The sequence below is a fragment of the Acipenser ruthenus genome, chromosome 10 (assembly GCF_902713425.1).
Source record: "Acipenser ruthenus chromosome 10, fAciRut3.2 maternal haplotype, whole genome shotgun sequence".
NCBI classification, from domain to species: Eukaryota; Metazoa; Chordata; class Actinopteri; order Acipenseriformes; family Acipenseridae; genus Acipenser; species Acipenser ruthenus.
The window spans coordinates 44889935-44912630 of NC_081198.1; the positions used below are offsets into that span (position 1 = coordinate 44889935).

At 35.1% G+C, this 22696-nt stretch overlaps 1 protein-coding gene across 2 annotated transcripts; it reads left to right on the plus strand.

The window, feature by feature from the left end:
* The first annotated feature begins 15 nt into the window (after positions 1–15).
* Positions 16–22415, plus strand: LOC117412805 (speckle-type POZ protein-like A). Of its 2 annotated transcripts, none has more exons than XM_034021386.3 (12): positions 16–207; positions 7340–7506; positions 13733–13867; positions 15222–15343; positions 15701–15852; positions 15989–16116; positions 18602–18779; positions 19127–19182; positions 19535–19657; positions 19891–20033; positions 20138–20191; positions 20512–22415. In XM_034021386.3, exons 3-12 carry the CDS (start codon positions 13790–13792, stop codon positions 20654–20656), a joined length of 1179 nt encoding a protein of 392 aa, XP_033877277.1. In that variant the 5' UTR covers positions 16–207; positions 7340–7506; positions 13733–13789; the 3' UTR covers positions 20657–22415. The 2 variants fall into 2 exon arrangements, with proteins under 2 accessions (XP_033877277.1, XP_033877284.1); XM_034021393.3 differs by having other exon boundaries at positions 7340–7452.
* The last annotated feature ends 281 nt before the right edge of the window (positions 22416–22696 follow it).

Here is a 22696-nt window from a genome sequence, read left to right on the forward strand (position 1 = left end):
CCGCGCATGCGCTTTAATTCTGGGAAAGCAAGGCAGAGCTGCTGCTGCCGCTGCTGCTATGGGTACAAAGCTGTTCTGAGAAAAAAAAATAAAAGAACAACAATTCCTTTAAAGTTTCACCTCGTAGTATTTAAATAACACAAAGGCAAGGAGAGTCGCAAAGAACAAATGTGTGGGGTCTGTCCCTGGTGGAAGAGTGGAGGAAAGGTTCGTACATGTTTTGTTTCTTTTTCTTTTTATTATTTTATTTTTCTGTGCTGCGAGGACTCTAAACACAAAGAAGAGCGTTGTTTGTTGGACACAGGCCACTGTAGACAGGAGAGATGTCTGCTCTAAAATATTATTATTGTGTAGTGTATACTTTCAAGAACCTGTGTGACTGTAATCGCAAATGCGCCTTAGTTTCGGACTGGTGGCGGTTTTGGGCCGGGGAGATTTAGGCCATGCAAAGTGACCCCCCTCCACAACCACCCCCCTTCTTGATTCCCATCACGATAAACTAGACAGCCTAATACAGAACCTACATTATCTGAGCAAACAGGTTCTAATCAGCCAAATCTTCCTCGCACAGTCCAGTAGAGGGGATACATAGATTAGAAAAAATAAATCAATTTGGATGCGATCAGAAATTATGCGGATCTATGTGGCATTGGTTTTGTTCGTGGCGGTTGTGGAAGGATTGTTAACTCCCGCTCTGTTTTATTTTTATTTTTTAAAATCCTGTTTTACTTGAGGTGTAGTCTTCTGAACTACATCCGTAACCTGTGTCATTTTTAACTGAGATGGGTTTAAACAGCAATATTGCGTGTCTTTGTTGTGGTTGCTGCTGAGTACAGTATAAAAACTGTTTCCTGTTTGAAAAGCTAGTAGCGAAATACATTGTTACAGTACAACTACTTAAACTTATATGTCACGCATTTCCAAGCAGTACGTTACACGGTATGCTAATTTAAACTGTGCAACATTTTAATATGCGGGTAGATTTGTACGTCATGCTCAACATGAACACAAACAATGACAGGATGTTCGTTATGATTAATAGTATTACAAAACTGAATCGTGTGCAGCAGTCACCATGTAATCATGTATTGTTACTCAGACACGAAAAGTAGAAGTCTACAGTTTGGCTCCTAAATAATTAGTAAAATAGGATTTGTTTGGACTATTTCAACTTCATAATAATAAAAACCTGTGTAAAATCACATCAGAAAATAAACCTTCAAGTTGTACAGTACTGAGCAGTATGAACCACAAAACGAACTTAATTGAATAATGAATTATGTACTGGTACTAAAGTCCAGACTCAATAGACAGCATGTTGATTTGCTGTAGATATTAGCAAGCACTTGGAGGTTTTATCTTTAAAATAACTTTATACACTGATTTGATTTTTATTGCTGTCCTTTACTGTAGAAATACAGTTCCTGCATGACATAGTTACCACAGTATGTGCTGTGTTGTATATACAATGATCTTGTTATAAAAATGAAATCCCTTTGATCTGGATTGTGCACGCTGCTACTGTACATGTTACTGACAAATCAAACACATGGGCCACAGCAGTTTAATGGGTTACATTGGAGAAGTTATGTTCTCATTGCAGACGTGAAACGTTGTGAACGAAACCATTTCTCCAGTATGGGAAGGATGAATATAAACCTATAACATTTATGCTACTAAATAGTGTGGCATAGGTGAGCCTTGTTTTCCTTGCAAATAGGATGTACTTATTCAATATCCCTTTTGCTGTAGGTATTCTGAAGGAAACATTGTAATGGCAATTATTTTGTTGCATGGCAGGTTCTTGGTCATGGAAATCAAGCTTTTGCTTGGGCTACCAGATTTTATTTATACTTCTCCAGGAGTGTGAATTTCCAGTGAAAAACATATTTGAGTATTGAAGCACTACACATTTACATGGCAGTCCAATGATAGGCAAAGTGTTCAGCTTGTGGGGTTGCTAAGGGGGAGTGATTTTGACAGCTGCCCCGTAACACGATTTGTGGAACCACTAACCCCTAAAGAAATACCCACCCCTTAAGTGTTTCCAGGTTGTAGTCAGCACCTCTTTACAAATGAATTTAAGTATTGCTTCTAAGTAGGTACAGTACATAGGCCTGGTATTTTATTTTGAATACTCAAACTCCCTACTAACTGACATTAAAAACAATTAAGACACAAAGTTACTTTGCCTGTAATGAACCTGGATACTCTGTTCATTTGACTTAAAGGCGTAGCATCCAGTACTACAGAATTTTTTAATGATTCCATTCTGGAGAGAGAGGTTGTTTTGAATGGTGCATGCATTGTGGAATTGAAAGGAGAGGGAGCTTTGAAACAGAGCAGTCTGGTCCACACAAACGTGGGAGGTCATTTAATTCTACCTACTGAACTTTAAATCCTTGTTTGACTTTTTTTTTTGGTTTTCATAGAGTCATGCTTAACCCACTTTACCATAAATTGCAGCAGTTTTGTTGTAGAGATTATCTGTTGCTTGAGAAATATACAGTAGTTCCTTTCTTTCAAATTCATTTGCGTTTACTGTACATTTAAACTGCGGCTACAGGGCCTAAACAGTGCCTCACTGTGTGATGCCAATTTTATGTTACAACCCGCCATGTCAGTACAGTTTGTCTAATAAGGACCTACAGCTTTACCCCTGTTGAGCTCCAAGCAAGCAGGTCAGACCCATTTGTATACAATAATAATTTAACTTGTTGGTTATTATTAAAATAGTGGAATTTATGTTGTCAACTACTTTGTGGTCCTCAGTATCAGCAGACTAGTATAGCCTACATTATTACTAATTGACATACAATGTAAAGACATTGGAAAATGTACATGTCCATCGTGGTGTCATCTGTGATTATCTATCTATGTTTAAATAGGCACGGTACATAAGTTTGTTATTTTTAGAAGACTATCGAAATTTCCTTTTTAAGCAGTTCTAGTCAAATGGAAATGTGTGTTCAAACATATCAGTACCATGGATGTCAAGTCTCAAGGTTTACCTGTGAAACACGGTTTTTCACAATTTTGAGAGTCTCACGGCCGTGCACTGGATTCTCACCTTTGTGCATAAGTTTATTATTGTTTGCGAGGCTGAGAAACCCTTTATACAATGGTAAATCCAATACAACTGTCCAAGCGTATTGTTTCATTTTGGGGTGGGGTGTAGCTGCTACGCAAACTCCCCCCTTACTCCAAAAATAGAATTGTCTTCTTGTCTCAAACTGACGGTTTCTCTGCACGAGCCTTCTATGTTTCTGTACACAGCACGTCATTAAGTATAATGTTCTTTATGATGTCAGTGGTTATAAAGACAATAAAAAGAAAGATGCCATATGGTAACAGAACAATTGGAAATTGATGGTGTGTCTATCTCTCTTGATTTCACCTTAATTTTAGTCAGGGATGGGAAGCACCGCACACTGGTTTCGTATTTCTGTAAAATGACGCTTCTTTGTTTTAATAATGTTGACCAATAATAGTAATCACATTCACACACTAAACTGAAGATTTTATTAAAACTGAAAATCAATAAAAAAAAAAAAAAAAAGTATATTAAACTAATTCTCAGTATTTACAAATAAATGTGTAGATGTATTCTTTTTGAATAATTTACATGTTAAACCAGATCAGATATAAACAGATCACGTAAGAGCTTTCTTGGGCAGAGAGGGTAGCGGTCACATGTGATAGCTGGACCTCACGAGCAACAGAATCATATGTGACAATTACCTATCACCGCAGACTGGACACTGGTCTCCAATGTCCTCCAGACAAGGGCTTCACTGGAAAGCCATACTGGTGAGAATATTGCAGATCTGCTGAAATCAGCTATCGAAGAATGGAGTATTGTAGATGAGAACCCCTCAATAGTGACTGATAATGCCACCAATATGGTTATTGCTGCTCGTGAAGCTAATATGACACACATTGTGTTTTGCTCCTACTTTGAATTTAGCGTTTCAGCATGCACTGACAATACCTTCAGTAGCTTGCTTGCTGGGTAGAGTTAAGCAAATTGTAAATTTCTTCAGACGAAACACGACAGCAAGTAACCTGCTGAAAGAGAAGCAAAAAGTGATTGCCCTACCAGAACACAAGCTGAAAACCGATGTTGTTACCAGGTGGAACAGTGCCTTTGAAATGGTTGAAAGGTTTTTAGCGCAGCAACCAGCTGTGTATGCCAAATTGATATCAAAAGAAATTAAAAAAATTGAAACCGATATCGGCACTTTGAGCGAAACAGACATAACCTGTGCAGAAGACTTCATCAGGGTGCTGAAAACAGTGAAGATTGCCACAACCGTTATGTGCGAGGAGAAAATCCTCACTGTGTCAATTGTGGTACCACTCCATGCCCAGCTCCTACAGAGTGCACAGAGCTGCGATGATGGCTCGCCGATTGATAAAGAGATTAAAGTTACTAGCACAAGACCTAAAGAAGAGGTATTTGAACGTGGGATACACTCTGCATGTTGCTTCAGCCCTTGATCTCCGCTTCAAATCTTTGCCATTTCTCTCAGAATCAGAACATAAACATCTATGCAGAAGTGACCACTGATGCAGCAGAACTGTGGGAGTCTCGGAACCAGGTAGGCTAATGTTACTAAGAGCTTACATGTAAATATTTTTGTATACAGTAGTACTGTACTATGGTAAAATATCATGCATAGAAAAATATTTTTTATTTAGTATTTACCAACTGAGCTTATTTTACTGTGTATTTAATGTGTCTGCATACCTTTTAATGATTAAAAAAAGAATACACTTTATGTATGTATAGTTTTAAAGTTATAATTAGTTATATTCAGTTTAATGCATTTTTTTGAACAAATGCTGCTTAACTCTTTAAATATTATGTTTGTTATATGCCCAAACTTATTAACAAAAAGTAAAGAATAATAAAGTTGCCTGAAAGCAACATTTGGAAAAATGTGGTTAATAGATTGATATTTATGAAACTGTTCTTTATTTAATATTTTAATAAAATAATTTCTTTAAAATAGCTAATGCGTTTGAGCTCCCAACGATTTTACTGTGTTGTTTTTTGTTGATTTTAATGTTTGCATTTCAGCAGCAAGTGACTGTGTGTGGCACTGAACCTCAGCTCAGCCAGCCCGGAGAAGCCCACTTTGCCAACAAGAAGAGCCTGCCCTGGGCTTACCTGAAAACCCACATAAACCTGATCTTGATGAAGAGCCCTGCCCTGCTCCCAGTGCCAAAAGAACAGAAGATTCAGTTTCTGCTTCTTGTGCACTTTCAGATTTGTTTAGAGACACATTTAGTGTTGAAGTATCTGACAGACCAAAATCTTCGTTTGCAAAAGCAAAGACTGAGGTCCTAAAATATAAAGAGGCAGCGCCTTTACCTTTGAATGAAAATCCTCTTCGGTTGGTGGAAGGCTCACCAGGTGGCTTATCCATAGCCAAGGTAGCAAAGTATTACCTGTGCATCCCAGGGACTAGTGTCTCTGCTGAAAGAGAGATTTGGTAACAGCACAGAGAAGTGCACTCAAACCAGAACATGTAGTTCACTTTGTATTCCTCAAGAAAAACCTCAATATATGACAGAATTGTATTTGTTTTAATAAGAATCTACATATAGAACTGACTTTGTTTTTCTATTTTTTTTTAAATCTCAGAACTTTAAGAAAAAACTTGTTTTCAAGAACTGTGCAAAATGTTATTTTAGTTAAATATATTATGATTTACAGTATTTGTATTCTTTAATGAAATATATTTTAAATAATAAACATGAAACAGCAAAGCAGACTGTGAAGCTTTTTTGACCATTGTTATTATTGTAAACACTTGCACAAACAAATGGGATAATAGTTGTGTGATTGTTATGTTTCATGCTTAATTTACTATATCATATGGTGACCCTCGTATCGTATCGTGAAGGCACTGCCAATACCCAGCCCTAGTGATTATTAGGAACCCTCTGAATGTGCCCACACTGGTTTATAATTAGTAAAATAAATAGTTTGAAACTACCATAAAACTTAATAATTGCCTGGTCTCAAATAATCGCCTGTCTCCAATACGCGCCAGGGTCTGCTGGCAAATATTGTAAATAAATGCTGGCTCTCTATTAAACGCCGGGTCTCTGTTATTGCGATTGAAGCTGAGGAAGATGAGGAGGAGCTTGAGCGTAATGAACTGCTAATAAGTGACAGCGATGAAAGTGACTCTCAGGATTAATAAATAATAGAAAATGTAATTTAAGGTAGACCTACATGTAATGCATATTTGTTTAATGCAGTTATTATGTTATTAAAAGTTTTGATAATTTTAAGTGTGCTGAAAGTAGGCCAGATACAAACCTCTTGGTGTATTTTAACGTGTTTTGTTGTATTAGCAATGTACAGGTTTGAGATTTAACAATACATTTTTTTTGATAATGATAGCCTAATTATTGCTTTTATTGTTAATTTTTCTATTATTATTATTATTATTATTATTATTATTATTATTATTAATAGTAGATCTAATTCCGTTTTAAATAAATTCATACTGCTTGTTCATTTTCCTACGTTTTGCATACTGTATCCTTGTTAACCAGTGCATATAAAAAGACTAATAATACTTTTGCTTTATACTTGAGGGTGTACAATACAATGTAATTTTGTTATAAAACAAAGCTGTTACTTAGTTCCCACTGACACAACACAACCTTTTAACAAAGTTGCTGGAATATTTAAATTGAGTTACGATGTTGCTACAAGGTTGTGTGTTAGCGGCTTCTCAATGACAGCTTGACGCATGTGAAGCTAGTGATCTAATATAAACGCCGTTCACAAATAATCGCCGGTCTCCAATATGCACCGGGTCTGCTGGCAAATATTGTAAATAATTATACCCATTTTATTGTTCTGTCCCATAAACGTATAATGGGCTTCTTAATGCTGCTTGTTAAAAAATTATACAATCTTCAGTTAAAATTTTAAAAAGTAATTTTAGTAGTTTGCATAAAACTGCAACAATGCATTTAGTTTTGTATTTGTGATGGTTGTTGTACACTACATTAATGCATGGTAATCCACTTTTTCATGATATACTGTAGCTCTGTGTTTACAGCAGTGGTAGAGGATGCATGATAATATTAATATTGGTTTTGAAAATAGTCTTTTGAATGTTCTTTGAAAGTCATCCTTTTTCTGTAATGGCATGAGTTCCTTTTTTATACAGCAATTAAGCTAGACATTTTGTAAAAAATGGTTTAAGAAGGTGAGGGTTCTGTGCATTCTGCGCTTTTCTTTGTTTAGCCTTTTTTATTTATTTTTATTAATTGTATTTTTAACTGCCTCTTTCTGGTGTTTTTCTTGTAGGATGGGATGTACAAAGGACACCAAGAACACAGTGATTATTAATTAGCAATTGCCTGCAACCACCCTGTCCGCTTCACAAGCCTTCACCTACACCCTTGAAACCTGATTTGATGGTGAGGCCTTTGGAGCAGTCATAGCATGATAATTCAGTTGTTGGCAAAAAGTTGGTGAGTAACAGTATAGCACAGTTCATACTAGGGCTGAGTTCAAAGGTTCGAAGCTTTGTTCTCTAGCCAGGAATTCGAAGGTTTGTCAGGCGGCATTCACGCACTGTGTGTTTTTTTTCTTTTTTTCTCTCTCTGTTAGCAGAAACAGTTTGACAATGTGTGAATACTATAAATCACATATTAAATGTCACATGCAAAATTTGATATTTTGATTTTTAATAAAGCATATTACTAAAATATTGGAGCAGTTTATATTAGTGGTTTGTAAATCCAGTTTGGTGAAGTCACTAACCTATGTATACTTCTTTATGTTCGATGTTATTTTCTGTTCTGGCAGTTCTGTTACGGGTCCAAATCGGGACTCTGAAGTTTTTGTTCAGCAACCGAATTAAAGGCATGTCTTTGTCTGTACTGTCGTCACCTCCCGCCACATCATCCTCCTCTTCTTCATCCTCCTGTTCTCCATCCTCCTCTTTTAAATCGCTGTCATCACTATCCACAGTCCCAACCAATTATACATTTTATCAGCCTCAGAAGCCATAAAACCTTCAACATATTCTCCGTCCGAATCGCTTAAAAACTCACTCTCTAATCCGCCATTTCTCAACTCTCAGCTAGCCTTGGAGACAGGGTTTTCTTTTTAACCAATAAAAAAAAGGTGTTCGCTTCACAACCATTTTAATTGGCTAATATTAACAACAAAGCCCTCAGCTATTGCTCGGCAAAGTTTGTTGCTAGGTAAAATTGACCAATAAAAAAATAACAGAGAGCAAATGGGAGGGCAGATCTATGTCCAATAATCGGCCCTTTAGTCCTCACGCAGCACACCTCCGTGGGCCGATCATCGGCCCTGTAGTACTCTGAGGGTTAATTGTCACAGGTCACCTACATCACTTCCTGTCTCAACAACTTGATAAGGGGAACTCGTTAATCAAAATGCATGTCAACGAGATCAAGAAAAATTAAAAGAAGCAGAATTTGCTGTTATGGGAACTACCAGCAGAGAGACGGCTCTTGCACCAGCCATATGGAAATACAAAATAATGGGAATATCTTTTGTGTATAATTTGTAAACTTCATTTAAAATTGTGCATTTTGTCATGTAGAATGTACATTTATTTAGAACCCTTCACATATAAAATGCTGATTTACGATTATCTGGCGTGTGGATAAAAATCGGATGGTACGGATTATTAAAAAAAAAAAGATTAAACCGCATTAGTTATTTACCCTCATTAGGGGGGGATATTTTACCACAGATTGCTATACAACTGTTTTAATGTGCATTTTGCAATCTTTTTTTTGGTTAAAAAGAAAGCCATTTATGTATATTAGTTGGAATTTATTTTCTTATGGTGACATCAACTTTTGTATGGATCAGGATTGCTACAGTATTTTAGTATGTACGATTGTAGGCTATATATAAATACATACGTTTCAAGTGCCATTGATGTTTGTAGTTGTTCGTTGTTATACATGTATACCATGTATGTAACACTTCATTATATATTTATTAAGCTTTTAAAATTGATTTTATCTATTACTCACCTCCGCGATATACACTCAACATGATTAGAAGTAGACACCAAACACTTACAGTATTATAAGAACATTTTATATGCTTACAAAGCGTCTTTCTTATTCCTGCCATGTCGACTCACACAGATATACTGTATATACGCTGAGTACGTGCCTAATCATGCGAGACATGATCAAATTAAAATTCAAAAACAGTTTTATTGGCTGTACACGTCATTGCACTTGATCAAGTACCATATTACATGTAGTCAGTTTGCTCCAAAATTATTCTTATAAGCGGATTGCTTGATTCTTACAAGCAGATTATTTTACATTGGTTGGTATAGGAATGATTTTGTCCCAGTGGTGTTGATCACTATATGCGATTTGATTCGTATATCAGTGATTCTTATAAACAGAGTGCACTGTATCCACCTACTGGACAAACAAGCAGTCATGTAATCACATGTATTGGCAACACATTGTGTGCTCTCTAAATCTTCACCCTCCCCATAGGAAAATGTGTTTCTTTCTTGGTATCCATTTAAAACCGGCATTCACGTGATTTTTTTTTTTTTTTTTTACTGACTCAACTATTCTTGTTAAAACAACATAATTCCTTAAAAATAAATTAAGACTTTTAGAGGAAATCTGTAGGAATGGTCATAATTGTAATTAACCGAGTCCCAGTTCTTTGTATCCTCAATTGATTATATTTCAGACTGCTTTGATCCCCCTTCTGCCTTGAAAGCAATCGATTTTTAAGTTAAAAAGTTGGAGGTAGAACAGTAAATGGAAACTTGCTGTTTTGTGAAGGAAATGAAGCCTTAATTAAGCTTGTTTAACTTTGTTGTATTACTGTAACAGTGTTGTATGATTTATATTCTGAATCATCACCACCTTGATCAGGTCTATAATACACTTCAAGGACCATGATCCATGATTCATAAAGATGAGAAGGTCTGTGACATTTTTATTCTTCAAAAGGGTAGGTGATGGGTATTCTCAATGTAAGTACCCTGTAGCTAGATTTGACATTTTAGAGTAGTAAATGTTTAAAACCATTTAAAACAAAACATTTCAAGACATGAAAGAAGTAAAAAAAAAAAAAAATGGTTGAGCGGCAGGTCTATTTTTAGCAATCTAATCTGCAAGCAGCATTTGTGACTCCTCATTCATGGTTCTTTTAACTGGCTGATTTGCAAACCTGCAAATGGTACAGTACATATTACATTACAAGTGTGAGTATTAATTAAGGCTGCCATATTTAATTTTTTTTGTAAATATGTAAACAACCTGCCTTTTCAAGAAAAAAATACTGGTATATTAAATTCAAATTAAAAAAAAAAAAAAAAAAAAAAAAAAAAAACTTTCAATTGGGCATTACACATTATTTCACATGTATTCCTAAGCAGTAAATAATACACTTTTCTATTGATTTTAGAAACGTAAATTAGCACGCACCAACAGCCGGTTAATTTTCATGTTTAATCACACATAATGCAAATCTGCAGGTAACTTACACAAGCAAACCAAGAATACAAATAATCTTTTTTTGGTGATAAAACTGCTTTAGATTTACAAAAATGTGCTTAGTTAAATATTATTAGCGAAAATGGGCTTACTTGAATTTTATTATTAGTGATCATTGTGGAGGTTGGTTATATACCGTTATTTGAAGCAACAACTCTTAGTTGAACTTTGCTGACTTTTTATTCTAAATGGTCTCCTTTTCCAAATAGAGATAAAATGTTGTCTGACTACATCATGATATATGGGAGTTGAGTGTACAGGTTACAAGTTTTTGTCTATTGAACATATTTGGTCCTAAATCTATTCTGTCATTTCTGGTTCCAAAGTGTATATTACGTTCAAACCATACAGTTGAAAGTTATTTGCAGCATTTCCACTGTTATGTATTCATTTATTTGTCTCTAGAGTTTTAATTGATTTCAAAAGAGGCATGAGATTAATAGACTTTATAAAATGGCTTGGATAAATTAAGTGCTGTGATTGGCTGAACAAGATCACATGACCGTGAGGTAATAATTGTCTTACCGCACGGCTATGACATCATAGACTTACTTACCTGATCTATTACTATTACTCCGCCTTAATAGTAACAATAATCTAAACAGTGTTTCTGTAGGTAAAAATGTCAACATACAACTCAAACAGCATTTAAATGATTTTTTTTTTCATCTCTGTCACTTAGAATTACAGAAAAATTGGCAAATATACTGTGGTATTTATTTAGTCAGAGAACAGCACAAAGAAAACTTTGAGGCAAGCAGTAGCAGTAACACTATTCAAAAGCCATCTGAGAAATAACCAGGCAAGTCTCAGTCCGCATAATATACTGTATATGCAGCAGCGGCATCTACTTATTAAACTAAATATCGCCTTATAAAACTGACTAGCGAGTATGCAATTTTTAAATTTGACACAACAGATTCATCTTGCCACTACCCTCCGATTTCAAAATCATATTTAAAGCAAAATTAAAATCTCTCCTGCTCTCTGCCAATACAACTGTTGGGCTTTTAAACAAGGTCAGGTTCAGCATAGAATTCTATTGTGCTCACCGTGGTCGGGAAGGACTGTGGCACTGCGCAAACTGACACAGAACTCGTTTAGTCCACATAGCATCTAATGCTGGTTTACAATCTAGGGAAATTATGCCGGTTACCGGCATCGGTGTGAAAACAACCTCAGAAATTATTAGTCGGCTTCTTTTAAAGACCGCAAATCCTGCGTAGGAGAATTTCCTACAAAAAAAAAAAAACCCACTCGGAAGCCCCCCCCCCTCGAGTGCCAGTCCAATGCAGTGTTTGGCTGTTCCATGAATCCTCCCTCAGATGTGGGAAATCAGTCTGCTATCAATTCACAAATTTATTTTCGAAAATGTTACTATAAATGTCAATATTCAATGCAGTGTTTATGGCAAATTAAAAAAAACAGTCTTCAGGGACTATTTTTTCTCAGTGGAAGGATAAATTATATATATATATATATATATGTATATATATAATATAAATATATATATATATCAAATATATCTATTTTTTTTCTTAAAGTTAGTTGCTGTAATTATTAAAAAAAAAAAAAAAATGTAGCAATTTTATAAGCGTAATAACCCACTGCAGGGCGTGCGGTAAGAATTGTCTCCCTATTTCAAAAGAGGCGTGGGATTAATATACAATAATACACAACTTGTAGTGTCATTTTGTTTTTCTTTCACTAACCAATAAGAAAAATGTTGTCCTTGATTGACTACCAGTTACTGTGCATTACTTTACCCAATATGTACTGTATATGTACATATTGGGTAAAGTAAATACTATTTTTTAATCATTTGAATTCCCATATTCACAATAACCTGGTTTAGCCTGGAGTCAGAGTCATGTTTGTTGTGAAGCTAAAGATTCATAAGCTGGCAAAAAGGCCAAAAATATATTGCACAATGCAGGCTTTATACCAGTGGAAAAGTGGTAAAGGAAGCAGTACAATAACTAGGCTATTGAAAAAGCAGAGCATGACAACATGGGGTGATAATGTAGGGAATCAATGTAAGGATTGATTGCATAGACCTATACCCCACTACATATAGTATTTTACAATACCAGGGAAGGGCTAATCAAGATCAGCCACCCTGGTAACTGAATCTTGATTACCCCTAAAAATAAGTGGCAGGTGCAATCCTAGGTGCTGTAAAATGCTAACAGTACCTGGCAGGGAAAAGGTTGAAAAAAATCAACAGCTTACTAGTGTACAGTAGTAAAGAATTATAGAAAACAATGATATATGTGTTATACATACTTTTCAACTTGCAAATTAAGGCAAGAATAGCTCAAAGTTATCAAATACTTGCACAGCAATGTGTGATTGTAGTAGGCCTAATGCTTATAACATTATGTGACTGTAGCAATTGACTGCTTTAATGTAGCCACCAAATGAGCAAAAACTGCCTGAAGGTAACAAAGTTCAATCTTAATTCATGGACTGTAAATGGAACTGCTCTCAATTTACTTTAGAAACGTCTGTTAAAAATGCATACCAGTTTTTAAACTTAATTAGATTTTTTTTTTTGTTTTAACCGGTTTGTTTCTGAGTCTAGTACTGTATGTAAACACAAAAAGTGTTGGTCTTGGTATGTTATGGCAAGAGTCCTTTAACTGTTTGACTACTGTATTGCTGCAACATTCCCCTTTTCTTGTTCTGCAAAAGTACACATTCATTACAAACATTCTCTTGTTGCCATGAGTTGGTGATCTCAACAATGAAAGCGTCAAACCCCTGGAATGAGACACCTGATCCAATTTCCCTAATTCTGGTATGGCAGTGAATTAGGGAACAATCTGAGCAAAGCACTTTGCTAATACTGTAGCTTGACTAAGACAGTGGTTACTGGTTTATCATGTAGGGTAGGAGCTTACATTTAAACTGTTAAGTTGTTGACAGTGAACCAGTTTTCATATTTTATTAGATTCGTGCACATTCAGATTGGGATAATAAAAATGTTCTACAAAAGTATCGGAAGGGCCATAAGGTTTTCTTATTAGTTACAAACATTCCTACTATAATATGTTAACGTTTACTGTTTAAAGGTTTATGAAATCAAACATAATCTAACACAAAGTCATTTGTAAAGCTAAAATTCAGGAGCAATGATTTAAGTTGTCATAAGGATTTTTCTTGCTTTTTATAGGTCAACTTCTGAAATTTAAAGGGCATCACCATAGCGTGTCAGGTGGACAAGCTGGCGATGTCAAGGGTGCCGACCCCTCCTCCACCTGGAGAGATGTCCAGTGGGCCTGTGGCTGAAAGCTGGTGTTACACACAGGTATGAAACTAGTATCTGAATCGCTCCTCCAGGTATTGTCAAACCAGCTTGTAACAATCAATCAATTAAGGAGCCATCTTGTGGTCTACAGAGTTTCTAGGCAGGTGCCCTTTCATACAGGTTTTACTGTACTAAGTTTATCATCTTGTAGTTTTCACTTCACATTTTTGGTCTTTTCTTTTTCTGTATGTATTCAGGAAACTATTATGCTTGTTAAAGAGCTGTTTGTAGAACGACTTGTTTTGTGTTGTGAGCTCCATTTCCAGGCTGATATCAACTTCAGGAGAAAGTTGGATCAGTGTTGACAAAAGCTTGTAGGCTTATTTTTCTATTTCAGGTAACTTTGTAGAGCAAGTATAATGGAAGATATCCCAAGTGCTTTGATAAGAACAAACTTGTGTGTGATGTACCTGAAGTACTCAGAATTGAAGGGTGCTGTTTATATCTCATAAAACAATTGTTACTTACAAGTATGCCAAAGGTGAAAATATCCTGCCTTCCTGACTTGTATCTATCATTGATTTGTTCAGAGTACGTTAAACCCACCCCAACTACTGAGTGGCAGCACATTCCTACATTTCTATTGGAGATTAGGAATGGAGGCTTTTTTGCGAGATTTAAATCTGTATTACAGTTAAGGTACAGAGGATTTAAAACAGAATTGTGGCGAAATGTAAAAAAATGCCTACACACAAAAACCCCAGAAGAATGCCCGTGATCATAAAGATTTCACTGTGGAAAACAGTAAAGGAAAGAAGGTACAACTTAATTGTGCAAGTACTGTTGAGTTACTTATATATATATATTGAGTTACTTATATATAAACGACCAAGCATTTTGGAAAGTGACCGAAAACAATTATTTCCTATAGTATATAAAAAGCGAAAGTGCTATTTTTTTATTATTATTATTATTATTATTATTATTATTATTATTATTATTATTATTATTATTATTATTTTAATAATAAAATAGATAAAAACAGTATATAAATTCTACTGTATTTTTTTTTCTATTGAATTGAATTGCCATATAGAATTATGTGCACCATACTATACTGTATCTTACCAAGAGTGTTTGAGGAGACATTACAGAAAAGAGAGTGTGGCATTACAGGATCAGTAACTCGTCACAATACAATGTGCCCCACTCTAAATGTGAATCTGAAGAGCTGGACGTCATTTATATCCAAATGCGTGCAAGCCATTGTGCACAACACTTATTTTTTCTTAACTTTAGGAGTATTCCGCTCGATTCGTTCTATGAATCTGCATTGTTTTAAGCAGCATAAAATACTTTTTCACCAATGCAATTGCTCATAATTATATACATAATGATTTGTGTTCTCTTCTAGGTGAAAGTAGTCAAATTTTCTTATATGTGGACCATAAACAACTTCAGTTTTTGTCGGGAAGAGATGGGAGAGGTTCTAAAGAGTTCAACATTTTCTTCTGGGCCTAATGATAAAATGAAATGGTAAGAGTATTTAAAAGAATTTCAAAGTCTGTTTGAAAGATATTTTCTTTTTTTTGTATGATTTCGGCATGAGGTTAGGTACAGTACCATTGCAGACATCATTTTTTAGATACATGACAGAAGACTTGTATGAAGTTTCTTCTTATCTTGTCTATTTAAATGCTCTTCTCGTGAAATTATTTTGTTCTCAGATCAATTTGCAATATTTCTTTTAAAGCTATTTTGCAATTTCAATTAAATAGTGCCAACAAGTGCTCAAATAGTGCTCAAATGTGATACTATGCATAAGCCAATATTGTTTCTTCCAATTACATTTCCTAGAGCATTCCGTAAGTATTGCTGTTGTTTTTGTTACAGGTGCCTGAGAGTAAACCCAAAGGGATTGGATGATGAGAGCAAAGACTATTTATCATTATATTTATTGCTAGTTAGTTGTCCAAAAAGTGAAGTAAGAGCAAAGTTTAAGTTCTCTTTGCTGAATGCCAAGAGAGAAGAAACAAAAGCTATGGGTAAGACCTGACGTGTAAATATGTAATTATACTCCACACCACCATAAGGCCTAATACATGTTATGTATTACTGATTGGAAAGCACAGAATAATATATAGGGTAAACGCTAACTGAGTTTACTTCTTGTTTTTTTAGAAAGCCAAAGAGCATATCGGTTTGTCCAGGGCAAAGACTGGGGGTTCAAAAAATTTATTAGGAGAGATTTTCTGCTTGATGAAACAAATGGCCTTTTACCAGATGACAAGCTTACATTGTTTTGTGAGGTAGGTTTTCAGTTTTTCTAAAGTACAGTGTTCAGAGAAAGCATTATGTGTTTTTTCCATGTTGTCCCATTTCTGAGGAAAAAATAACATGTACCAGAGTGTCTTGCTATATTAGTATCCTATAACAATACCTATTTAGAACTGTTCAAGCACAACTTTTGTACTTATGAAGTACTGCACAGATCGTTGAACCAACTTAAAAATGATAACAATTCCTGAAATAACATATTTACAGACTTTTACTGTGTCCCTGATGAAATATTTATCTGCTTTTCCAGTTATATTTCTGCTATTTTGACCTGATAATTCTGCTTGTGGAATATTTTACAAATAGTGAATCACTGAACACTTTCTGGCCAATATATATTTTTCTGAAGCAAAGCTAGTAATTAAATTTCCTTCAGAGCCTGAACAATTGCTAAAATTCACCCAGTTTTTGACATGCTGTTTTGGTACTAATTTACAAGGAATATTTTATTGTTATCCCCCAACACTTAGAACTGATACATGCCCAGTGAATATACAAGCTGAGGTAAGATCTCAGGAAAGAAAGCAAGCACTTATCAAGGTTTATGGTAACATGAAAGGAATTAAGTTTATATCTTGTATGCAGGTTGAAAAACATTAAGTACCTCAGGGGGAATGCAGTTAGTTTTAAAACTGTTGGTATGTGTCTAACAGCTGAAGTAGCCAACTGAGAATCTATCAATCAGGAAATAGGGAGTTGTAGCCATAAAGGGCTTCGCTAACAGATTTAGACGCTACCACTTTTATATTCATATTATATTTCCCTCTATTTTGTTTCCTATTTGTTTGCTAGCATCTAAAGTACAGTGGTCTACTCCTATTCTTATCTCACGTCAAACTGTATATTGCTTTGCAGCGAAAAAAAAAATTGTGAATTCTCTGCTCTGACCAGTTCTTTTATATATAGAAATAGTTGTTTCATAGAAGATCTATCGAATTTGTAGTGATATTTACACCCTTCAGTGCTATTTAATGTAACAGGAAATGGGAGGATGTAAATCATATTAAATGTGCTAATTGCCTTAGTGGCTTTATTTTATGAATTTAAAATAAAGCCAGCTGGGCTGTTGATACCAAAGCAGATTGATTAGTGACTGGGGAGGAGGATGGATTTTTAGCTGACCCTGATCCTAAAAGTATTCACAGGAAAGTTTTTGAAATCCTCTTGGCAAGATTACAACATATGTCACTACTTGGAGTGGCAAAAATAATTGAAATGTGTCCCCCAAGAGTGTGTGGTGTGAAAGTATTGCATCTTATTTTCACTTAGAAAATAAAAAAACACGCTAAATACGCTGTTCAATGAATTTGCTGCGAATACAGTTATTGGGATAAAAGAAAGAGATTGTAACAAGTAGTATCTCCTGGTTGTAGTTGATTTATTAATAGTTTGGTGAAAGTTGGCAATTTCTTAGTGCAGATTAGTTCTACATTGAAAGTGAAATATCTGTATTAATAAATGCATGCTCTAAAAAGTCAACCATGAATAAAGACTGTATTCAACAGATTTCTAACCTTCTTTCCCGGTTATATTTGAACCATTGTGTATTTTTTTGTAAGAACAATCAACTGTTGTCTGCATGTGTGGGTTGGAGATTGGGCTACAAACATTTATTCAGTGTGTCTTTTTGCTGTTTTCAGTGTATTACAGGGTAGATTTTAATGTCATCATAACTCAGTATTCTTTAACGCTAGGTGGGCTCAGGATTACAATTGAGTGTGGGAGTGGAACAAAAATAAACATTTGCTAACACTCACGCAGTTGTTGTAACGGTATATAAAATGAAACCTAGAACAAACCCAACAAAACAAAGATGATCCTGTATGATTAGCAATCGCCTTATTAATTATGAATGAGGAGGAGGCTCTTTAGAACCCGCTTGCTATATTTGATAGATATTTGATAGATGTTTGCATGGTTGTTTGTTACAAGAAGTTATTCCACATTTCTGAGTGGGTTTGGCATTATCTTGGTAGACACTGGAATGTTAATCATGGTTGTGGATCAAGTCTACACAAAAATGCTGCACCATGATGGCGAAGGATACTTTAAAGATGATAATGCACCCATCTAGCGTGATCTTCACGTGGACCCTCAATCTGCAGATATCAATTCAATTGAATGTGTTTGGGATGAACATGAACCACACATTTGTCATCATGATCTCGCTGCATGAAATTTTAATGACTTAACATCCCCTGAGACACCTTCCAGCCCCTTGTGGAATGTGTGCCATCACATGTGAAGGCTGTGATCAGGGCAAACTGTATTCATGTAGATACAGGTCCTATAAAGTGGCCGTGCAGTAGTGATGTCTGGGTTATTCAAGGGGTGTATAACGTACTTGTATAACTTCTTTTTGTTTTATTTATTTATTTATTAATTAATTAATTAATTAATTAATTAATTAAATCTTTTTTTTTTTTTTTTTTTTTTCCCCCCCCAATATAAATACAGGTAAGCGTAGTCCAAGACTCTGTTAATATTTCTGGCCAGTCAAATATGAACATGTTAAAGGTTCCAGAGTGTCGGTTATCAGATGATTTAGGGAATCTTTGGGAAGGTTCAAGATTTACAGACTGCAGCCTTTATGTAGGAGGACAGGAGTTCAAAGCACACAAATCCATTTTAGCAGGTGAGGTGTCTGTGATATTATAATCCAGTTTTTGCATGCACCTTCAATGCTGACAAAAAGTAGGACTATGCAGCCTTTACTAGACATCATCTTATCAGCACTACTGTGTAATTGGTAATCTATGCTGAGAATTTGGTAATCTACTATGCTGAAAATTTGGGCTTGCCCATTAACATCATCTTACCCATTAATGTCATTCTGTAGATAAATGTTATTTTTTTATTATTATTTTTTTTAAAATGTTAAATATTGTAGGCTTTTAATTGTGTGTGTGTTATGAATAAAGGCACATTATGACAGGCCTCTCACCTTGTAATGTAATGACTAACGTTTTGTACTTTTGACAGCTCGATCTCCTGTTTTTAATGCAATGTTTGAACATGAAATGGAGGAAAGTAAAAAGGTAAGTTAAACAAACAAAAACATTGGGAAGATGTATAAATTAGTTGACCAGTGGAATAAATTACTGTTATCAAAACAATCATATTGTCATAAAATAGAGAAACGTATTTTTAAGAAAAGTAACTAATCTAATGTCATTAGAAATGTACGACTGGAGTGAGAATCACACATTTTCATTTATATTCCGGGTGCCTGATTAATGTGTAAAGCTGTTAAAAAAATTAATGAAGAGAACAGTCCTTTGTTGTCAGACATAAATGCATCTTTTTTTGGTTTAGATTTCAGTTGACTAAGAAGCCAAAGAAAAACCTACAGGTACACAATAAACTGTTTTCTTTTATGTTTGATAACAGAACCGTGTAGAAATAAATGACGTTGACCCTGATGTGTTTAAGGAGATGATGAGATTCATTTACACAGGGAAGGCACCAAATCTTGAGAAAATGGCTGACAACTTGTTGGCTGCGGCAGATAAAGTAAGTACTGTAATTAAAACTAATGGGACTGTACATTGTGAATGAGCCGGTATAAATATGTTACACTCTGCGTTGTCCAAAAATAAAAGCAGGTATAAAAGCCTTTTTATTAACACTTTGTATGCCGGTAATGCAACAAGATATCAAGGGCTCTGTTTTGTGTCTAAATTTTTTTTTATATAGTTATAAACATTACAAATTAGTAAGCAACTTTATTCATCTTGTTTCCTCAGTATGCGTTGGAACGTTTGAAGGTTATGTGTGAAGAAGCTTTGTGTAGCAACCTCTCAGTCGAAAATGTTGCAGATATCCTCATACTAGCTGATCTACACAGTGCAGAACAGCTCAAAGCACAAGCAATAGACTTCATCAACAGGCAAGTGCCTTTTTTCTTGGATCAGTACAATATCTGCTTATGTGTTTAATTTCAAAGTTGTTGTTGTTATTTTTCTTCTCAATTCTTACAAATTTTCATTACAGGTGCAGTGTCCTTAGACAGCTTGGCTGCAAAGATGGAAAAAACTGGAACAGCAAGTACGTAAGGTGTATATGGGACACATGTACATGTTTCCAAAATATGTTATATAAGCTTATTGGAAGACTGGTGTGTCCAGTCAAGATGTAGGGACATTGTATGATACTTTCCAAACAAATTTTTAACGTTGTCCAAATAATTTAACCAGTCGATGTAATATATAGATATCAATGTAAATCACCTGTTTGTACAACTGGATTTTGATGAATTATAAAGGCCTTCTAAACAACAGACTGCTGTCAGTTATCGATGCTGCTTATGCTGACCCTACACTCTCTTTGACCGTTTTATGTTCTTTTTTTCTTTTACTTCATTGCAGCCATGCAACAGACATAATGGAAACTGCAGGCTGGAAATCGATGATCCAGTCCCATCCTCATTTAGTAGCAGAGGCCTTTCGAGCACTAGCATCTGCACAGTGTCCACCTTTTGGCATTCCACGCAAGCGGCTAAAACAATCCTAACTGCTAAAAAGAACATTTAGAGACTATTAAAAACTGACTTTGAAACGTCCAAGGTATGTTTCTGGCCTCATGAACCTCATGAAAAAAATGAACATTTTCTGGTCGGTTGCAGTAATCTTTGTACTTGGAACACTGGCTCGACTTCACTTCAACCGATGGATCAGTTCAGTTTTGGTCTTCAGCTTTAAATTAGTTTACATACAATGTCTGCCATCATTTTATATGGCCTTAAACAATCTGCTATTGCTCCAAGAGTTTCTGTTGTGTATATCTCTAACTCTGTGTGCCTGCCGCCTTTTCACTGAGACAAGGCTTTGCCAGATTGCACTAGCTCCCATAATGCAGTAAATGTATAAAGTTGTACTTTAAAAAAGCTTTTATTAAATTGTTGAGAAAGCTCTCTTTGTTTTTGTTTTTTTCTCTTACCATAAATGTTTTGTACAGCTATTTGTTCATACAGGCATGAATGTTTTAAAGGGCCTTTTATTTGTTTATTTTTACAGTGGTTTATCAGATTGACTGACTGGTGTGGCATAAATATTACTGCATATTTTATATCGAATGCTCATCAAAAGGTCAAATTAACCAGGTAATGGATGATGATGACTGGTCTCTCATAACTAGAGAAAATCATTTAAATACAGTATTTGTGGCTGGAGGATGTGTTTAATTGAAACAGCAGAAACTAGCTATACTCCTAAAGGTGTTTCAGTAGCAACAACCTTGACAGATAGTTAGTGTCATTTCAACTAGATGGAAGCTTTGAAGTCATGAATGTTGGCATAGGTCCTCTTTCTTCGACATGTCTTTTGCTCAGTTGGAATTCAGTTGAAATAAAGGTACCTATTATTTATCTTTTAAAATATATAGAGTGGTGTTGGAACATTGTTACCTGAATGTGATTCATCGTGTTGCCATCATGTAGTCCTTGAGGATTGTATGTACATCTGCCAGACCAGATTGAGGCAAATTAATCTGGTCCCTATATAACGAAACAGGTCTGATGTGTAAAATATCACAGACTTCAATTTGTCTGACAGGCCAGATCTGAGACTATTCTATGAACCTGTGAATCGTATCTTGCTGTGTTTGGCAATCAATTTAATATAAGACCAGAAAGACCATGTAGAACGTATGGGAATGTATGGGCTGCTGTAATAACCTGGTAGTGGTGTACTATTTTTGTTTCTTCTTCTTTTCAGTGACTGTTTGAACATTTTGTTTTCTGATGAGTATTTAATAGCAACAGGTGTTATTTGGAGTTTATTATCAGACACTGAAAATACTAAAAATTTACTTGCATTATGGGAATTATCGTAATTCTGGTTAGTACGTCCCAGTTAAGCCAGTGGTTTAATATGAAGTAGGTTTGTTTACCATCATATGTACATTAAATTTGTTTACAGATGTCAGCTTAATACTCAGCCATGCTTTTTACATATTTTTGTTGCTTTCCTATCCAGATAAAATGCAGGTCTTGTTATTACTAGTGAACTTATTTAACCTTGACCAGTGTACTATGGCAGAGCTCAATGTGGCCTAGAAGCTACACATTTAGCAAAGACAAAACTGATATGAAGTTATGTAGTAAAAGGCTTGTGACATCTCAATCTATGTTTTTTTGTTTTTTGTTTTTTCCAGGACTAGGTACAATATTTTGTTTAGTTTAAGCGTGACATTCTGTATGCCTTTTACCCCAGTAAACAATAAAAGGCTTTAGCCCAATTACCTGGATTTGTATGGGGGCAAGAACACGGAATGGAGTTTAACTTCAGTATGTTACAGTTTATTAAAACGCAGTAAAGGTCAATTTTATGGTAACCTTGTAAAATACAAATTTCATAAAAAAAGCTTTATTACACACATACTGGTATATACAAGTATTCAAATTAAACATATGTAACTTAATTTAACTGAAACCCAACTGGTCTTATTGATGTGAAAACTGATATGTTTTCTAGGGATGAACTGATCTTTTTAAGCTTTAATTGAATAATGGCAGTATGTTAAATCATCTTAATTGTTATCAAATACTTAAAG